The sequence below is a fragment of the Haemaphysalis longicornis genome, unplaced genomic scaffold, assembly GCF_048455015.1.
Source record: "Haemaphysalis longicornis isolate Haplotype H1 unplaced genomic scaffold, Haemaphysalis longicornis Haplotype H1 scaffold_4, whole genome shotgun sequence".
Taxonomy (NCBI): domain Eukaryota; kingdom Metazoa; phylum Arthropoda; class Arachnida; order Ixodida; family Ixodidae; genus Haemaphysalis; species Haemaphysalis longicornis.
Genome location: NW_027526361.1, coordinates 60,655,642 through 60,675,711, shown reverse-complemented (window position 1 = coordinate 60,675,711; position 20,070 = coordinate 60,655,642). Strand labels below are relative to the sequence as shown.

The window sequence follows — 20,070 nt, the reverse complement described above, 5'->3', positions numbered from 1 at the left end:
CTCGGGCGCAATGCTACCTTCAACTCCGTTCCCTCCTCTGGAAAGAAGCCTCTTACGCCCTGGCCAACCACATTCCTCCTCCCAGCGCCACTGTAGTAGGCGCCATCTTCACGGTACCACCAGAAGATGACGCAAACACTATCCTTCAGAGCCTGTTGGATTACCACCAGTCGCTTCGAATCGTGGGCGCAAAGTGGCTTAACGGCTCTACAATTGTGCAAGTCCTAATCCAAGGCACTGTAGTTCCCTACTGGATCCGCTACAGGGCAGCCACTATGCGCTGCTACCTCTTCAAAAGAAAACAAGAGGCATGCTTTGCCTGCTGGCGCCCCGACCACCGCAAAGACGTATGCCCTCACCCACCCACCTAGAATCGCTGCACCACCTGCGGCACGCTAGCACCCCAGCCAAACCCCTGCACGCCTTCGTGTATCCTGTGTGGCGCGGCCCACCTCAATGGGTCGACTGGATGCCCACGGCGCAAGACCGCTTCTCAAGCCATGACTGGGCAACACCTCGCTCCACTGAGGACAAGCAGCACGCCGCCTGCCACTTCAGCACCCACCCAAACGATCACCGATCACCCAAACGATCAACGTACCTACAGCCAAGTCACACAAGGAATCCGTTCTCGCCCTCCCGGAAGCCCCGCATCACAGGTGAGCCCCCAGAGCACTCCCAAACTACCCCCTCCGTCTCTAATTCCCAACCCCTAGCACGCAGTACACTAGACTCTAAACATTTACTTCGCGAAATGCAAACACTGCGAGAAACAATCCTCCAACTTCGCCAAGAGAACGAGCGCCTTGCGCAGGAAAATCATGCTCTCCGCCAACGCCTCAACTCTCCCCCCCTTACCCCCCCCCCCCGGCTGCACCAACGCAGCCAGAATAACAAGCTACCCTTGCATCGGACTTCCACCCTCCCCCTCTCAAACGAAAAGCAGAATCCGACCAACCTCCTCAAACTGCGGCCTCTGTCCCCACCACGCAGGAACTTCGTGCCGAATATCAAGAACTTTTGTATCTTTTCAAAACAAAACAACTGAGCAAATAACTACGCTCCAACAATCAATGCATGACCTTCACACCGAGGTAATGGAATGGATGCGCACCATCACCCAACAGCCCCTGACCATAGCTCCTCCCTTACTAGCGCCCATGGACGCCCCCCTTCCTATTGACGCTGACCCCTACCAAGAACTTTAAATGCACTGTTTTCTGGCAATGGAATTTCCGTGCATACCGAAACAAGCGGTACACCCTGCACGCGCTCCTCCCCACATTGCCCAAAAACCCCTGATATTATAGCTTTACAAGAGACTGGACCGAACGTAAAACTCCTTAATTACACACCCTACCTTAACCCTAACTTTACTCAAGTGGCCACGCTTATTCAACGCAACTACAGCGTAGAGCAGCACACTCTCTCTTCGGACATCCCCCACATTTTCACCGTTATACTGCCGAAGAAACTTGGACAGGCCAGATCCACGTTCTTAATGTATACAGCTCTCCGAAGTAAACAAAATACACCTTTCGCGACCTCTTCTACCCTGCTCTCACAATCGCCAACCGTCATCCCCTCGTCATTATAGGTGACCTTAACGCCCCTCACATCGCCTCACACCACCAAGAAAGGTCCCCTCCTCTGGTACACTATTCAAGCCCGCCACATTACAACACACAGTGAGCCCGATCTAGCCACCCGAATCGGTACCAGCGTCCAATGAGACACGGCACCTGACCTTACACTCTCCCACTTCCTCGGTCCGGCCACTTGGGAACCTACTCCACATACACTGCGAAGCGACCATTATATCACCGAACTCAACACCTCACTGCAGCTATCCCCCCATGAACATCCCACTCACGCTACGATCACAGATTGGGACGCCTTCCGATTAGACTGAGCAAACACATTCTTTATCTGTCTGTTTCAATGACCTACCACATCCTCCCCTTTGCTTTCCGAGATCTTATTGACTGCCAACCCTTATTTCTGTCTTATTTTCAACTAGCCCCTCATTTCCCATTCTGGTTCGCTATATATATATATATATATATATATATATATATATATATATATATATATATATATATATATATATATATATATATATATATATATATATACATAATCTCATACATCACCTTTATCCCCATTGGTCTCTTCGCCCATACTATATTGGCCTTATTAACTACCCATTCTTCTCTGACCTCGCAGTTTTCGTTAGCCGCATAGAATTTTCCTATTGCGTAGCCCCATTGCCGCATTGAGACGTGCCGGCCACCCTCGAAGCGTGAAGCCATTTTTATCAAGGACGCAGTGGGGGCGATGATCAACACTAGCACCGCTCAGATTTCGCAGACTACTCCCCTCCCTTTTTCTTCGCGATGCGTCTACCGGCAGGTGCATTCCTGTCGAACTCCTCGCCGCCTGCATCGCGTGACGACTACGGCGTGTATTCCAGAAGCACGGCCGCCCCGTACGGGTGGGTGATCATCGAGATTCGTGGCCGACGCGTCGAGCGGGACGAATGGGACGCGCCCGGAACGCCGGGAGCCGTGGAGGAGACCTTTCCGCCTCGGGAGCAGCATCAGCAGTGACCTGCTAACCGTGATTGCACGCGGCGGCGGCGGCCGCATCCACGGCAAAAGTGCCGCTTCCTGGCTTGTCCGCTTTCGTAGCGATCCGGAGCGGCTGCCGCCGGAGGGCCGCCTCTGGCGGGGGGATACCTCCGTTGCCGCAGGGAGAGTGCGAGGCGGCGGCACCGTGGGGGGGTCGGCCGCGCTCGCTGCTGCTGCCGGCTACCTGGCCGAGGCGGCAGTGGCCTTTCACTCTCCCTGGTTGCGGCGACCGCCGAACCACGCGCTCCTCGCTCGCGCTTCCTGCGATTCCGCCGGCCAGCTAATCCTCCGCGCACGCTCCCGCCTACGTGTGTGTGTGTGGATACCTTCCCGGTCCGGCATCGGAGCCGCGTCCGGTGCTCCCGTCTGGTGTTCAGTGGGTGTTCCTTGCGCCGTGTGGACACGTGCTGTGTGTGGCCTGTGCGCGTCTCCGAGTGCGCGCCTCCGTTTGGAAGGTTTTACGGAACACGCGGAGCTGCTATCCGGAGAGAAGATATGCAGTAATTTCAGCTGCTTGGAGGCTATCGGCGGTGGCACTGGGCGTGGTCGATTATCGTGTGCAGCTTGTTGTTGACAAGAACGCCGGAAAGGAAATACAATGAGAATGCCGAAGGTGGGTTATTTATTTATTTATTTATTTATTTATTTATTTATTTATTTATTTATTTATTTATTTATTTATTTATTTATTTATAAATTTGAATATCTGAAGTTTTTCTTTATGTGTGGCGAGCCTTCTGACTCGAGGAGAAGGGCCCTGTGTGGTCTTGATCCTCGCAGCCTATCGCGAAAGGTCAGAAACATTGATTGCTGCCCTCATACGTATTTGGTTAGTTAGACCAAATTGACACAAAAATGGCGAAAACGCACCGGCGAGCCGAATTGAACGACAAATCGTAGATACGGCGTATCCTTCACTTCACGAGAGTGTTTTCGGGCTGGTTTTCTGAGGTACCAAGGCAGGATGACCACAAGCATCTACAGCACCAAAGTCAGTTTGTTGCACCTTCAGAATTTTCTAGCACCTTCATAACTTTTCAAGTATAAAAGCGTTTCAGAAGCATGCCTTTTTGCGACGCCTTAATATCTCATAAACACGGTAGGGTTGTGGTTGTCTCCAGAGTTACTGAAAACTTCTCCACCGTGACTAAAAAGCAAAAAGAAAGAAAGAAAGCAGAAAGGGTGCGAGTCTTGAAACAGAGAGCGACTGAGCGCGAGGGAGAGACAGAGAGGGAGAGAGCGAGGGAGAGAGAGAGAGAGAGAGATTATAATGACAAAGTACGTCAGCTTAAATTCCTATAGCTATTGAGCCTTCTAATTCTGGAGTTATTCAGGGCTAGCAAAAATAAAGGTGGTTTGAACGACACAGCACTGGAAGCGTCGCATTCAGTGGAGAAGAAATTTCCTGGAAAAAAGTTGCAATAAATTGAGAGTCAATCCACGTGCCAGCGCTCGAGGGAACGACTCCTGCAAGTTCTTCAAGCGATGAAATGCAACACGCCCAGTAATTGAGGCGACACAAAGAATGCTTGAACAGAGTTATCACCTTCACCCTAACAGCGGCCCTTGGCGCCTCTACTTTCTCCAACCTTCTGTATGTCATCAGGACGCCGGCCCCACAGGCTCTTGTACCGCTACGATTACGTTGCCCTAACGCTCGTTTGCGGATTCCTAAACAACACGAAAAAAAAAAGGGAGCAGCTTCAGAATCGTAAGGCCGATCTATCGAGACTAAAAAAAGAAAAGAGAAACGCCCAGCACAAGTATAGTCGATGGTGTTTTGCCAAGGATGGGAAAGATGCTTCAGGCAATTTTAAGCATTTGGGAAGATAGCGTTGGGTGATAAGTTTAATGACGAAAGCTGTGATTGTACACTGCTAAAAGACGTTCTCGGTGTAATGGTAAAAGAAAGATTATTAGCCCAGAAAACTCGTGCGGACTTAACTGTGTACAAACCAAGCAATCGTTCAAGTGGAGATTATTTGTTAGTTTTTTTTTCTGCTTCCCTGCACTCACGACCAGTCGGGGCGGGGCTAAGCTTTGGAAGTGCAACACTATGTCGAAGCCGAGTATTTAGGCAGCACGCAGAAAAGAGTCGCTATTATTCGCGGTCAATTAGAAAAAAAAATACCGGGAGAATGTACCTTGACGTTTGTCCCTGCTTTTGAAGCTAATCAGCGCGTGCACGAATAGAAGCTAGGCCTTGCTGATAAGGACGTATTAGTGAGATGCTGTGGGAGCAACCGAAAGAAGCAAAAGTACATTGTAACGCGTAAGAAGGCAAAGGGGAAGCAGGCGATTTCTTGCTCCCGCTTCCTCGACACACGGTAACACGAACGAGAGCGCGCGTCATCGCGGGGGGTTTCTTCTCTTCTCTGTGGACTAATTCTTGTCGCTTTCTCTTCCGCCTGTGGCGCGCTTCACGCAAAGCGTTTCCTGTTAGTAAGAATGCTCTTTCGTTTTCTCCCTTTGCCGCCGCCTTCCGCGCTACCAGAGGAATTTCACCGTGCCGGTTCCCCTTTGGGCCCTGCTCTCGGCCGCCTGCATGCAAATGCGGTCAGCAGGAGCTTTCCGCCCAAAGGACGACCCGGTGGTGTACACAAAATCAGGCTACGTCATGGGGCGAACCAACGTGTTCTTCAACAAGCCCATCGACACCTTTCTGGGAATCCCGTTCGCCGAACCGCCCCTGCGAGAGCTGCGGTTCCGGAAACCAATGCCTACCAAACCCTGGGAAGGCATCTACAACGCAGTGCAGAAGCCCTTCCCCTGCCTGCAGTACGACACTTTCGTCACGAAGCGAATCAGCATCGATGCCTCCAACAGCACCGAGGACTGCTTGTACCTGAACGTGTGGACGCCCGCCCTTCACTGCAACACCATCGAACGCTGCGGAGCCAAGAGCGTCATTGTGTTCTTCCACGGCGGAGGCTTCGACACCGGAGGAAGCAGCTACTTCTTCTACGACGGCACTCAGCTGGCTGCGCTGGGAGACCTCGTGGTCGTTGTCCCCAACTATCGGCTGGGAGTGTTCGGATTCTTGAGCGCGGGACACCCGGATGCGCCGGGCAACATGGGCCTCCTGGACCAGCTAGCGGCGCTGCAGTGGGTTCGAGACAACATCGTGCACTTCGGCGGCCGGCCGGAGTCGGTGACGCTCGTGGGTCAAAGCGCCGGAGCCATGTCCGTCGGCTTCCACATGCTGTCGCCGCTGAGCCGCGGTCTCTTCAGGCGAGCCATCCTGCAGAGCGGCAGCCCCTACCTCCTCCAGCCGGCCAGCGTCAAGGCGGGGGTGGAACGCGTGGAGCAGCTGGCGGACGTCCTGGGCTGCGCCGACGAGAACGTGACGCTGTCCAGCCACCGGCACCACGTGCTCGAGTGCCTCCGCTGGGCCAACGCTTCGGAGCTGATGGCGGCCAACAAGGAGCTGAACATCCTCAACCCGATCAGCTACTTTCCTTCGTACGGAGACGACTTCCTGCCCGAAGACCCGCGTGTGCTCATCGAGCGGGGCCAAATCGCGGACGTGGACGTCATCATAGGAACTAACAAGAACGAGGGAAGCCCGTTCATCAACTACTTCATGGTCAAGGTCAGACAGTGACAACCTTTTTTTTCTATATAGTAGCTTCTTAAGCAGCATGTTGCATTCAGGAACAGAAAGCGAGCCCAGTGACGCAACTGGCTGTACATTTGAAGAATGCAAGTCAGTGCTTAGTTCGTAAACATTCCATTCCCGAATTCGTGTATACTGAAGGTAAACGCGCAGCTCCCGAAGTCTGAGCATAGCCTATTGGCCTGCTTTTGATGTTTCGAACTGAGGCCAGCTTGTTCGAATGCTGTTAAGTTCCATGTGAATATTTCGCACGAATTAATAGAGATGTGATCATTTTGATAATGAGCCTGTTTTCGGCGGCAGTTCACGGTTGGCTGTACAAAAAGAACTCTATACGTGGAATTTCGCACTGTTAATGGACTTGTCAATTTGTATATTAAGTGAGTTTACTGGTCTCTATGCATGCGATGGAACGTAACGTGCGAACCACGTAGGAAACCTTTTTGAACTATCCTGAGGAGCGCTTCTTTAATCAAAGAAAGAGTGAGGTAAAATTACAATAACTTTAAAAGACAATAGCGCGATAGAAAGGAAAGCTAACTCACGAAACTCTTTCGCTGGTGTCTGCAAACTGCAAAACTCACAACCATTTAAGCTTATATGCTTGAAATTCTAAACAAGTAGTTCGAAATAAGCACTGCAGTTGCCTAAAAGCAGCGAGATTTTTTTCACAAAAAATCCCCACTTTGAGTATCTTCATGAATATACCAGGAGGTTATCAAATATACCGTAATATTCAGATATATCAGTCCATCAGACCCAAATTGAACGAAGGTCCAGTTTCACGAGCAAGTAGTTCGTATAATCCGTCTGTGACAAAAGTACACAGATTAGCGCTGGGGTCAACCAAGTCGTATTGTCCGGTCGGCAAAAACAAAACATAAACAAACAAACCCAAAGCATGGTTCGTGACATTATTATCTGCCAATAGCTGCAAATTAGGACATTAAAAAGAAAAAAAAAAAGATCGCAACAGACTTTTCGGAGCTACAGTTCCGACTCAACTTCGTCTATACTTGTAAATAAGCTACTCTAGTTCCAGTCGGTGGTGAAATGGTTCGAACAGCTGTAAGATTTAATAGCGTTATATCTATAAATCCGTAAAAGCATCTAATACCGGACGGCGCAGCTCAAAGAGCATTAGGCTAGGCTAATAGGCCACAGAAAGACTCCCTGATTCAGACGGGCAGAATTGCCAAACTGAAAACTGAAATGGAACATTCTTGTTTGACAGAAATGTTAATCATTACACTTATATATAGCGCTTGCCCTTCCGGACTCGCGGAATTTTTAAGATGTTAGATAGGCGTAACATTTGTTGCTCAACAAAGACATGTGTTGGTGTACGTAGGGCAAGTATTTCCCAGCAAGCGACGAAGTTCAATTCTTGCTTACTTGCATGCCTCTATTTATTTATTACATGTATTATTACAGCCAGATGAGGTAACTGTGCGGCTAGATGTAGAGCTGTAGCTAAAACGAGAGTGTGGTCAGTTCGGCAGCTTTTGCACCCGGCACCGCTATTAGCTGCCATCACCCAGGGCCCCATCTTGGGTCTCTCCCTAGGTTTGAATTTCGCACCCAGATTTTTGTGTTTGGGTGCAGCACCTTGCACCCTGAATTGCGCGCTCTGTGCGGCAATGTAATCACTTCCCGTTGCTGCATTCGAAGGTGCTGCGGCAGGAGAATCCACGCCTGCTGACTCGCGACGAAGTGAGCTTCTACCTGATCCTGCTGTTCCAACACGTGCTGAGCGAGAGCCCGCGCGAGGTCACCTCGCACTATCTGCGCGACGTCAAGCCTGAAGACGGCCGCGGGGCCCTGGCGGCCGCGGGCGACGCCATCGGCGACTTCCTCTTCCAGTGCCCCGTCAACTACTTCGCCGAGGCCCTGGCGGCGAGGAACAGCACGGTGTACATGTACCACTTCGACCACCGGCCCACGTACAGCTGGTGGGAGGACTGGCTCGGGGTGGCGCACTTCGACGAGTTCTTCTTCGTCTTCGGCACGCTGTTCCGCGACATGCACATGGCGACGTTCGAGGAGCTCGAGTTCAGCTCCAAGCTCATCCAGATGTGGACCACCTTCGCGAAAAAAGGGTGAGACACGAGTTCGGCTACTTTTCCGTTTAAGCGTACAGTCAAACCCGGCTATAACGAACCCGGATAGAGCGAAATATGGTATATATCGAGCAAAAATAATTCAGTTACGGAAATACATGGGAAACATATTCCTTATAACGAAGTTCACATCGATATATCGAACTCTGTGCGCCTGGAATGGCCGCCGAAATGCATGGTCTCGAAGCGGCGATTGAGATGTGGATTGGCCGCGACCACGGAGCAAGAGCCGCGACTGACACGTTGCGCGTCGCACGGAGCGACGTGACGCCCGACACTTTCCGTAACTGTTTCCGACGCGCGGGACTCACGACGCAACCCGCCCCGGCCAAGACAGCAGCATTGGTGAACTTTGAGAAAATATTGCCAATGTTCCCGATGATGTCGCGAGTGAGAGCCGTCCGACGCTTGTAATGAAGCGCTTACGGCAGTCGACGTGCTCCGGCAATGCTTCTTCGATTTTGGAGGACGCGGACTAGATCTGGTGCAAACAATGCTTCGTGTAGAGAATGCTTTGCTAGTTGAAGCCGCCAAAACGAAAGAGTGAAAACAAAAATCACCGCTTTTTTTACAAAGTAGAAACTTGGGCCAGAAAGTAGCTTTATTACTTGCAATAGACGGATTACTTTGGGTGTGGTAATGACTTTACTGTGTTCGTTTCTGCAAGCGGGTATGGTGGAGTTGGGGAGGGGGGAGGGCTCCCGCGGATGGCGAACTCGTAACAATCAGCTCGTTATAGGCGGGTTGGGCTATATCGAACTATTGGATATATCGAACTAATCGAAGTGCATATTGCTGTTCGCTATAAACGGGTTTGACTGTAAGGACGTATGCCTCGCGCCTAGGGAGAATTCGTTTCTTACATGTACGTGCGCCACGGTGCGCCGTAAAGCGATGAGTGGGATCCCGATTGCGCTGCTTACAGGATGTCATGCGTCCGGGTCATTCCCCCTGCGTCCGGGTCATTCCCCGGGTCATTCCCTCTGTCCAGCAGCAATCCTATCGCACTTCAGAATGCACTAAACACGGACCTTATCAGGATTCACCAGTGGTGCGTGAATAATCAACTGCAAATGAATGCTACAAAAACGTTTAGGGCATTTTATTCCCCACAGAAAACGGTTACCTTGCCTCTTTCGGTTGTATTAAATGATCACACAATACCTCCTTCTGAGAGCACTCGGTTTCTTGGCATCATCTTGGATAAACATCTGAAGTTTCATGCTCATGCGCAGTCTCTTCTTAAAAAGGTTTCTTTAGGTATTCATATCATTCTGAAAGCACGACCATACTTTCCACAAAATGTTATCCTGTCACTGTACTATTCCTACATTCACAGCCATCTTTCATATTGCTTATCATCTCGGGGGAACACGTACAATACGCACACATCTAGATAATCTACGACGGCTCCAAAACCAAGCCGTGCGGCTAATGACGTTCAGTCCTTACCTTTGTCGCTCCATTCCCCTATACGTTGACTTAAACATACTTCCCGTTAATGAATTATCTACTTTAAAGTAAGCAGTCATCATTTTTCGCCTTACTCATCACGATGTGCGCACAGAAAGTTTCCCCCATGAATTTTTTACTACTAATAATAGAACTCGGTTCTCTGCGCGTGAGAATTTCTATTTACCCAAAGCTCGAACAAACTACAGGAAAATGACTGCTAAATTTGCTGGTGTCTCCGTGCGGAACTGGATTACTCCTGACACTAAACAATCTTTCACGACGAACTCATTTTGCCGACGAACCAAAAAATACCTAATTACTGAACTAACTAGACGATGTTAGATATAGGTGTAATTAGGAAATTGAAGTTGGTTCATTTTTTTTTTTTTACTTTCTGCTTGGTTCCCACTGCTTTGTGTAATTGTACGTTATATGTGTAATAACAGTGTCGCTGCTCCTATAGTGTAATTGGAGATGTACACAACCTCTAAAGAAAACGTAGTTTTATATATGGTTTAGTCCTGCTCTTCTAATCATTGCAGACTCGTTCTTTATCTTCGTTATTTTTTTGAAAATTTAGTAAAGTTTTTCGTTCCCTCTGTCCTCACTACACATTGTATTTAAATCTTTGTCATAACGCCCATTGTCTGCTGCATATTATGCATCATCTTATCCACAATGTGTTAGGAGGTCCCCCCGACAGTTCTTGCTCTGGGACCTCCTCATTTACTCCGCTTATCTGTTCATTTATATGTATGCTTACCCTTCAATAAAGTTAAAACTTCAAACTTCAACTAACATTCGGAAATCCGAACAGCGGAGCAGACACCTCATCCCTCTTCACGAGAGACAGAGAAGGCTGAGCAGAATATATATATATATATATATATATATATATATATATATATATATATATATATATATATATATATATATATATATATATATATATATATATATATATATATATATATATATTTATATATATATTGCGGCTTGAGAGGGAGAGGGCGGCACGTACAAGTCCCATAGTGGCGAGAAAATATAAAAGGGCCCAAATTAAAACATTTCTTGCGCCGTTTGTCAATTTTTCTACAAGTTACGGCCATGGTTATAACTTCTACTAATCTCCGCTGGCATGCTTAAGCCAGTTCTCCAAACCAAATATTTCTATAATTACTAAACAAGTGCGCTCCACTTTATGAGGCTATTAAACGTTTTTAAACACTTTGGGGAACGAGAAACATATTCGTGACCTTGCAATGGGAAAACGAAAGCAGACGTTTATTAAAAAAAGAATAGAAATACGGGCTTAACATTTTGCTCACGAGGTGGGCTCGAAGAGACAATTAAGAATTTAGTGGTGCGTATATACGCAGTAATATTGCCAATCACCCTGACATGCTTTACAATCTCAGATACGTATTTTCGCGTATGTTTCATTCAACCTAGGCCGCTCGATGGAAAAGTGGTCTATATATCTCCCGCGTTTATCCTAAATTTCTCGAATTGTAGCAAACGTTTTTACAGCTAAAAGCGACGGTTGGAAATAGCGAGTTCGCAAAATGCCCCTGTGTGCTGCGCACACGCCTTCAGGTAAATGCAAATGTCTGCCGCAATTCTAGGTCAGATGTGGCGTACGGCCACCGTTCCCGTATAGATAAAGGAAGCCGAAACGAAGCCGAGGCAGCTTCAAGAGAGGGGAGGAAGGAACAAAAACCAAAAAAAGGGAAGTTGCTTATGTGATGGCTAACCGCGGCATACATACGTCTATGTTCTATGCGTTCGTTCTTGTGCCAGTGAGTTTGCGCGCACAGAAAGATTCAAAGAGAAATAGCTCTCCGCGCTCCAAAAAGAGCGAACTGGCAACCTTGAAGGGTGCCTCGCCTTTTTGGTGTCCCACCTACGCGACCGTTTTGACGCGAGGCTCTGCGGAGGCCGCGAAGTAGCACGCTGCATAGTGGGATGCAAAAAAGGAGCCTTGGCAGCCGGTCTAAAGAACAAATGAAAGTTTACTACTGACTGTATCTATGCTCCGCGCTGCCTTTTCCGCGCGAAATAATGAACCCACCGAAGTGGCCGCTTTGGTTAATACAACAACAAAACACTTTTTAACCCAGGAAAATTAGTTGGATGCATGTCATTTTCAGCCAAGTTGCGCAGACGTGCAAGTGGGAAATATGAGAGAAAAAGAGACTACAGCTTCTCGGGGCAGATCAATAACTCGTTTCTGCTATATTGAGGCATTCAACACAAATGTTTGTCGGCCTGGACGGTAGGCCATGCTCAAATTGGGATTTAATTTTTTAAAGGGACCCTGCAACACTTTTGATAAACGCTTTCACTCTTTCCTTCGCGCCTGGAACCACTGCAAAAGCTACAGTTATCGCCAGCACGGAGCGGCACTGCGTGATTTGCTCGTCGCACCAGATACGCCTTCCGTTTCTGCTGTGTTTTTGTGACTTTATTTTTAAAGTTGCTATCGAAAAGCGTTTATTGCTGCAACTGAAGTAAAACCAGCCAACAGCCGCTACATGGCCGTAGTGACGTAATTCGGGCCGTAGAAGAACGTCAATAAAATCTTTTGAGCGAGTTTCCAAGTTATCTGATGGCCATAGAGCAGTAATTTTGGCTGAGGTACTTTGCGACCCCCTAATCTAAGTACTTGGTGTGTTGGGGGACTACGTTCTGCAAGCATTTAAGATTTCAAAAAAGGTTGAAAAAGTGTTGCAGGGTTCCTTTAAGGACAGAGGCTTACAGCTTTTGAATTGCGTGAACAGATGTTTACGCATAAAGAATACACTAATGGTTCTTACATAGGCAGTTCTGATACCTATAGAGCACCAAACTCGCTCGATTAGTGTCGATGCCATTAGCTTCGCAGTGGTGGGGAGTACAGCATCGGTAATCTCATATTTCGCTAACATCACATAGCCACATGAGCTTCACTCCACGACTCGTTACGCAACCTCGTGTCAGCAAAATTAAAGGCACAGAAAGTCGGTCAGCCGTTGATGGACAGACAGGACTAGCTTTGCCAGTGATGCCTGTAATTGCTCTGCCGACGAGCTCGGAAGACGAAGACTTTCAGGGTCGCTAAGCGTGTTATTAAATATGCAACAAATATGCCTTGTCTGGGAAAGCAGGAGCAGCAGAGAAGCCTTCACGCAGCCCGTGATGGGAAATCACTTCCTCATGCGCCCGACAGACAAGCCGACTGGCGGGTGACAAGCAGAGCGTGTGAGCCACAAGTCGTGTCTTGCTGAGCAAAACCTGTGGCGAACCTTGTAGCACGGGGCGTATATCCACATCAACTTCTTGTGATGGGTGCAGTGAAGATGCTTCGCTGCCGTTCTTTTACCGGGAGGCGATCTTTCCGCGCCTGCGGACATACGTCGGCATTACTTTGTCCTGTCCCTTTCCTCTTCATCAACGTCGCAGTTAACCGATTCAAAGTATTGTGCCAGCTTCCCATCCACACTTTTCCTGCTTCCTTCGCCCCCCCCCCCCCCCCCCCCCCCCCCCCTTCACTTTTTCTTCTCTCCTTAAGGTTTTTTTTTCTCTCCACAGATTTAGGGGCGAAGCCCCTTAGTGGCTGCGGCTGTTCGCTTTTCCTGTCGTCATCGTCGTCATCGTAATCGTCTTCTCATGTAGCCACGGTACTAAAATACCGGGACACTTGTTTAAGCCTCGCGCTAGAACGTAACGCGTATTTAAAATACACCGGGACACTCGTTTACGCCCCGCGGTATACAACGCTTCGTAATGCGTACTAAAAAAAATACCGGGACGCACGTTTACGCCTCGCGCTAGAGAGCTGCGTGCTTCAAAGACAAGGGACTTTTACGGCAAAGCTGAATAGCTCTACCCCACAACGGTTCCATCTCCGTTGGTAAAAACGCCAAGGAGCCAAGAATACGCTTCTACACGGCATGATTCGCTCCTCCCCAGGTTTCACGTTAGTGGTGTTGATGGCCCGGGATTTTTCTTAATATTGTCCCAATCTTTTATAACTGTTTTAAGTGAATCTTGTGTTCACGCATTTTTGCGTTTCAGGCACGGGTTTACTATTGTCTGCTTTTTATGTTGAATCTGCGGTGTGTTGTTGTTTGTTTGCGCAAGATATAGCACACGCTATCTTTGCATTTCTTTATTCTCTGCCTCTCAGCATCTTGCAGCTGTCTTATAGTACAGTATAGCCGTGTGCCGGCTTCAAAGCCGGCACTCTAAGGCAGACCTGTGGTTCAGCTTCCCCGCAAGGAACTCAACTGACCAATCCATGCCACCAACAAAGCAAATTCGGAAAATGGCAGCGACAATCATCCAGTTTGACTCAAAAATGCGATCTGCGCTGCGCACTGCGCACTGTGACTCATGCAGAACAAATTTTGGAATTACATCGTATGCTTGACATCGTTATTCGCCAAACTTTCATTGTTAGTCACAGAAATTGGTCAATAGAATGTATTGTGGTGAAGCTGAACCACAGGGTTAATGTGTGGCCCGAATGGGATCTGTACCGTCGGCACACCGCAAAAGAACGCGATGCCGGCACGCGGTGGTATACCTATTTAAATACAAGCGAAATGCCCGCCTTTGGGCAAATTTATCAAAAGAAGGCATTTTCTGTTCGAACGCAACTGCTACTTTCCTTAGGGTTGCGTCTCAACCGCATCGGCCTCAAGCGCTTACTGTTATCGTACCAAATAGCCAAGACCGTGAAAACACAGCGGACGACCACAGGCGGAATTACGAATACTGCGGTTTTATGGATCTCAAGCCCATCTCGGATGTAGGCGATTGGAGTATATGCGTAGAATTCAGAAGCTTCAAATGTATGGAGTTTGCCTTATCATATATCGTGAAACACTTCGAGTGTTGGCCAGGCAGCTATGGCAAACTTGTACGTGTAAATAGAAAGGGAAGTTGGAACAAAATCTGGTAATTAAACATTTCGTTTGCAGTTTCAAAATTGGCAGTCAGTTGTTTGCATATGTAACCATTCAGCGCTCAGATGGTAACTTAATGTGATAGCTGGTGGCATTTCTGGTGCCTTGGTGTGATCGGTGTCATATGTAACTTGGAGTGCTCAGATGGTTGCATGGTTGCATGCATATGTAACCACATGCAACCATCTGAGCAATCAGCCGAGGGGAACAGGAGGGCGCTATTTTCTGCCAGAGCCTCCCAACCCAGCGTAAGCAGAACGCGACACGAAAAGTGGCCTCGTATCTTGTTGCATGTCCTGTCCAAGTCCACGCCTTCCTTCTAATTTGAGCCAGGATGTTTTCACCCATGGTTACTCACTATAATAGTGCCCTCGTTTCCAATCACTAGGAGCTAATCCTGTCAGTCTTGATTCCATGACTCGTTAGGTTGACTTAAGTTTTTTTTTTTTTTTTTTTTTTTCAGGGTGCTTAGTAAATCCCAAGTTTTTACCCCACAAGTCATTTACTGGGAGTATGCATTGAATGTATACTTTTATATTTAGCGGCGGAGGTAGCCTACTGTTCCTTGCAGTGGAGCATTTGCCAAATGCTATTCAATCGATAGTATAGTAATTCTACGCAGATTTCCTTCTCGTTGTTAGAATCGGACCTAGGAACATAGCAAGTAGTTATATTCATGCATCTCTCTCTCTCTCTCTCTCTCTCTCTCTCTCTCTCTCTCTCTCTCTCTCTCTCTCTCTCTCTGCGTGTGTGCAACTTCATATTCTCGGCTCTTACCCCTTCTAGGGAGGTAGGGAACCTATTTGCGTGAACATACTAAATCCGCCTGTGGGTCCCAAAGAAGACTACCGTATTTACTCGCATAATGATCGCTCTCGAGTAATGATCGCAACCCTGAAGTGTGCCATCGAAATTCGATTTTTTTTTTTATTTCCCGCGCAATGAACGCACCTTGAACGGGCCGCAGAAATATGTCGTATGTGTGCCAAGTCTAGCTGATGATGGCCGTACTTACCTCTGTTTCGTCCCCTTTCAAAGCGGACGTTACAGCCGCAGTCTTTGCGATATTCGCAATATCGGCAGACATGCGTTCAATATCGACGAGGAAGAAGCTGTTACTGAAGGCACATAATATACTCACAAGACAAAGAAAAAAAAAACGCGCTCAGCTTGCTACGTCGGCAGCCATGTCTGTTTTGATATCCCGCACTGTGATAGCAGCAGGCAGCTATTGGTCGACCTGTTGTCACCTCGCAGCAAACTCGTTCCGGCGGATTCCGTACTTCGTGAAAACACGGCATTTTGCGTCACTTTTCAAACCGGCTGGCGGTGGTGTGAGCTGTTTTTATCTTTTTAGTTATTTTTATTATGTTCTTGAACATTATTGTACAAATTTTGATCCGCAGCTTGCTTGCCTTTCTTGTGTGCAAAAGCATTTTGCATCAAATTTAAAAACAGAAAAAGCGATCAATACGCGAGTAAATACGGCAGTACAATTACGCCAGCAGATAGACGAAAGGGTTTTTTATAACCAAAGCACCCTGTTAGTCTATCCGCTGGTCTCTTAAGGGAGTCCAGGTGTTCAGTTCCGGCTCACCAGTGGGCGCCGTTTTTCTGACACACCGCATGGAGGGGAGAAATGAAGTGCACGCCGTGAGCTCATCGCAGCTTTTACTCCACTGCACGTAATCAGGAAGTGGTTGCTCCCGACCACAGGCTTAGAGATCGCTGTCACTGAAGTGGCTCGCGAAGAAAAAGAAAGACTACCGTCACTCCTTGTGACGGCGGGCCGCGAGGCGACGATGGAAATGTATCCACTGCACTTCTGCGCGCGGCAACGCCTTCTTGGGGCATTGAATATTCAAGCAGCCGCCGTCGCTTGGAATGAGGAATCGCTGGACGGTTCTGAATGCAAGCGAAAACCGCTCGTAGGCTGAGCTAGCAACCCGAGGCATACATCACACCTTGTTCGCCGCTCGTCACCGATATAAATAAATAAAAATAAATCAGGGCGTGCCCTTTGGCAGTTCTGGCAGATCGTATATTACGTAACAGCGTTTCCCAAAGGTGTCCACTGAACAAAATATGAAGATTGGTATGCGACGCGACCGGACGAAAACAGCGTGAAAAATTGAAGGACAGAACTTACGTGCGAGAATATTGATGAGTATAAGCGAATGCCCGTTGCCAGCATTTTAAGCTTCACACCTAGCTGTGTTTTGTGATCGTGCGAGGGTAATTTGCATACGCTAAAAGTTGAACCGTTGCTTTGTCTTGTAGCGAACGCGACGTATGCGAAGCTCACGTTACAAAGGTAACACTCACGCTCTCACTTGTAGACGTTTTTGACGATTTATTAACAAAATAAATCATACAAAAGGGGCATTTCATTGCCCCTAATGCATACCTAGTTTTGCTCGCTGTGCTGCACGCTTCGTATTTTAGATTGCCGGCTGTGAAAATAATGTTAGCTGCTTGCAAAGCAAAACTCGCATGAAGAGCAGTTCCTTCTTAAGCTTTCAACAGCAGTAAAAGTATTCTCCCCAGCAGCGCCAAGTTTCGTGCTTTGTCTACCTTCCCACCCCCTTCCCCCTTCCCCCCCTCCCCCAGCATTTTACAGAGAGACTGCATAGGCATGGCTAGATGGCTAAGGTTTCGTGTATGTTTCTCGTCCGTCAGCAAAACCACACTCGCCTTCTACTTGAGGAAGACGGCGCCATTAGTCAGCCCTGGCTCCCTGACTGGATTCTCCGTGACTATAGAAAGTTTGGTGGTCCGTATCATATTCCAAACGGGTAGCCTCATGTTGGTCCGCTAGGCTAAAATTCGAGTCCCTTCAAATTTCATTAGGTAATCGCAAATTCATGTAGTCACTACCACTACCAAGTGATATACGAGTACATTCTTTAATCATGTGTGCGATGCGTATTTCACACAGCTTCGCTGATCATCTGCCTTCAAGGCTGCTGATACTCGTTTTCTTCAACGAACGCAGGAAGGTGCCCAAGATCCGTGGCAGGCGGTGGCCCAAGTTTACGCCGAAGAGGCCGCTGTACCTGAACTTGAACCCGAAAAACTTCACCGTTGGCTGGGAGCCGCACGCCGACAACTGCAGGGTTTGGGAGAGGTTCCTCAAGGTGTCGCCGGAGAACGCGGTGGCGCGATGATAGGCTCGAGCCATTATTCGAAGGACGATACGGAAGCTCGATGCTTAAGACGTGACTCACGCCGCCGTACGCAACGTGCCAGTGATCTTGTGCATTCACCGTGCCGTGAGGACGCTGTGGCTCAACACATGTATCACATGCACACACACGACACGAAGTTGGTGACAGTATTGACGAACGAGTGACAAGCGACCACTATCCGAGAGCCACCCAAGAGCGGTTTACAAGGGTCGCAGCTGCAGATAGCGCGCGCAGATATATATATATATATATATATATATATATATATATATATATATATATATATATATATATATATATATATATATATATATATATATATATATATATATATATATATATATATATATATATATATATATATATACACATACGGCGGGTAAAAACAGAGAATTGTGGAACTTTACCGGAGTTGGTGACGCGGTTGTATTTTCTACATGGTGTGCCAACCATCTGTCAACTTTCCCCCGCATTTTTCGGACGACAGTTATGAGAACACCGCGATCCGCACGAGATTTAGACCGCGAATTTCGTATTTCGCAGGACATGGCGGGTTGGTTGTTCGGTTTCGACTGAAAGGCGTGAGTTGTAGACGCGCGCTTGCTGGTACGTCGCATAGCAAGCGCTTGCATTCAGTGCAGCAAAATGAATCGCGAAGTGTTGGAAGTGTTTGGTTGTTAATAAAACGGGAAACAAATAAATAATGAATTGTTAATAAAAACTACAAAACAAGGATACCGAATGATTTTGGTAGAATACCCAGCATCAGAGGAACGACAAATTAAATTATTTAGTAGAACCACAGCGAGGGAGCAGTCACGGGGACCTTCATAGCTAAAAGGTGGTCGACTGAGTATATTGTAAGATGTATCAGTCGCGGCCGAGCTCATTAATAATATATTCTCATTCGAAAAAAAACTTCGTAACGGTGATTTCATAACGTCCTGTGGGAGTTCTTTTAGCACGAAAGTGTTTTTATTCCCGGATGCACAAAGATTTCGCTGACGTCATATCCGTCACTGAAGTGACGCCAGTACAATGGAGCAAGCGGCCTGTAAAGGGTGCACCCCTTCACACAGGGTCTTCTTGCGGGGAAGCAACCTTTAGTACTAAAGAGTAAGTTATATTAGAGTCCTTCAATGCTTTACAAAGCATTGAAGGACTCTGGTTACACTAAGGGTTGTTCGTTTTCGGGTTTTATATTTTAACGCGAAAGTGTTTTATGCCGGTATACACTAAGATTTAACTGACTTAATATCCGTCACGGAAATGACGCTAGTACACCTTTGCAGAAGCGACCCGGCAGCAGAACGTCGCTCGGCAAGCCCACCCACAACACAGCTGCCTACCCGCGAATCAGCTGCAGATTTCGCTGCACATGTCACTTTCGTGTTTTACCGAATTCCTCTAACAGATAAATCAACCACAGTTTTCTGACAGCACAACAGTGGCCGTTGAGCTAAGGGAATAACCCAGCAACCCTCTAACAAAAGTGAAGCGGCTGGGCCACGTATGTAGCCTCTTTATTCTTTAATTCTGAAGTGCTGCGCCATAGTTATGGACGATTTACAGTGTCGCTATGCATCTGGAAGAATATCGTGCTTAGCGGGAACGAACGGGTGAGGTTTGTGCTGTCCTCTACCCGTTACTTTGTCCTGCCCTTTACTCACCCGTCTGTGCGTGTTGTTCCGTTGCGCTTCACTTCATAATTTGCTCATCACCAATTGGGCCAACAGCACGTGCTACTTGAATAATGACGTGATCCTGCTTCTCCAGCAGCCCTTCAATAACGCTGAGAAGCTCGACGAGCCCCTCATGTCCCACTTCACCACCACAACCATTACCGTCATCATCGTCGTCATCATCAACGAAAACACCAGTAGCAGCTACTGCATCAACAACAAATATGTCATAGTCATGACTATAACAACCAACCCCTTTGTGCACCTTCAGTTGGGGACGAAGGTCTCTCCCAATGACTTTCAACTGCTCCCATCCTGCGCTCTCAGAATCCGTTGTTCGCCCCCAGGCTCTCTAATCGAGTCATCGGTCTTCCCCACTTGTTTTTGCATCCCTCGGTGGCCGTTTCGTTAAACGGACGGTTCACCCTTT

At 47.9% G+C, this 20,070-nt stretch overlaps 1 protein-coding gene across 1 annotated transcript; it reads left to right on the top strand.

Annotated features, from left to right (window-relative positions):
• The first annotated feature begins 2,568 nt into the window (after positions 1-2,568).
• On the top strand, positions 2,569-18,217 carry LOC144178809 (acetylcholinesterase-1-like). The gene is made up of 4 exons (XM_077706931.1): positions 2,569-3,243; positions 5,125-6,222; positions 7,918-8,345; positions 17,766-18,217. The coding sequence occupies exons 1-4, from the start codon at positions 3,229-3,231 to the stop codon at positions 17,935-17,937; spliced, it is 1,713 nt and encodes a 570-aa protein (XP_077563057.1). The 5' UTR covers positions 2,569-3,228; the 3' UTR covers positions 17,938-18,217.
• The last annotated feature ends 1,853 nt before the right edge of the window (positions 18,218-20,070 follow it).

Bases quoted from the DNA above. Each gene is read 5' to 3' on its own strand.
- LOC144178809 (XM_077706931.1), top strand. The intron at 6,223-7,917 runs GTCAGACAGTGA...CTGCATTCGAAG, and splicing joins TCAACTACTTCATGGTCAAG to GTGCTGCGGCAGGAGAATCC. The intron at 8,346-17,765 runs GTGAGACACGAG...CAACGAACGCAG, and splicing joins ACCACCTTCGCGAAAAAAGG to GAAGGTGCCCAAGATCCGTG.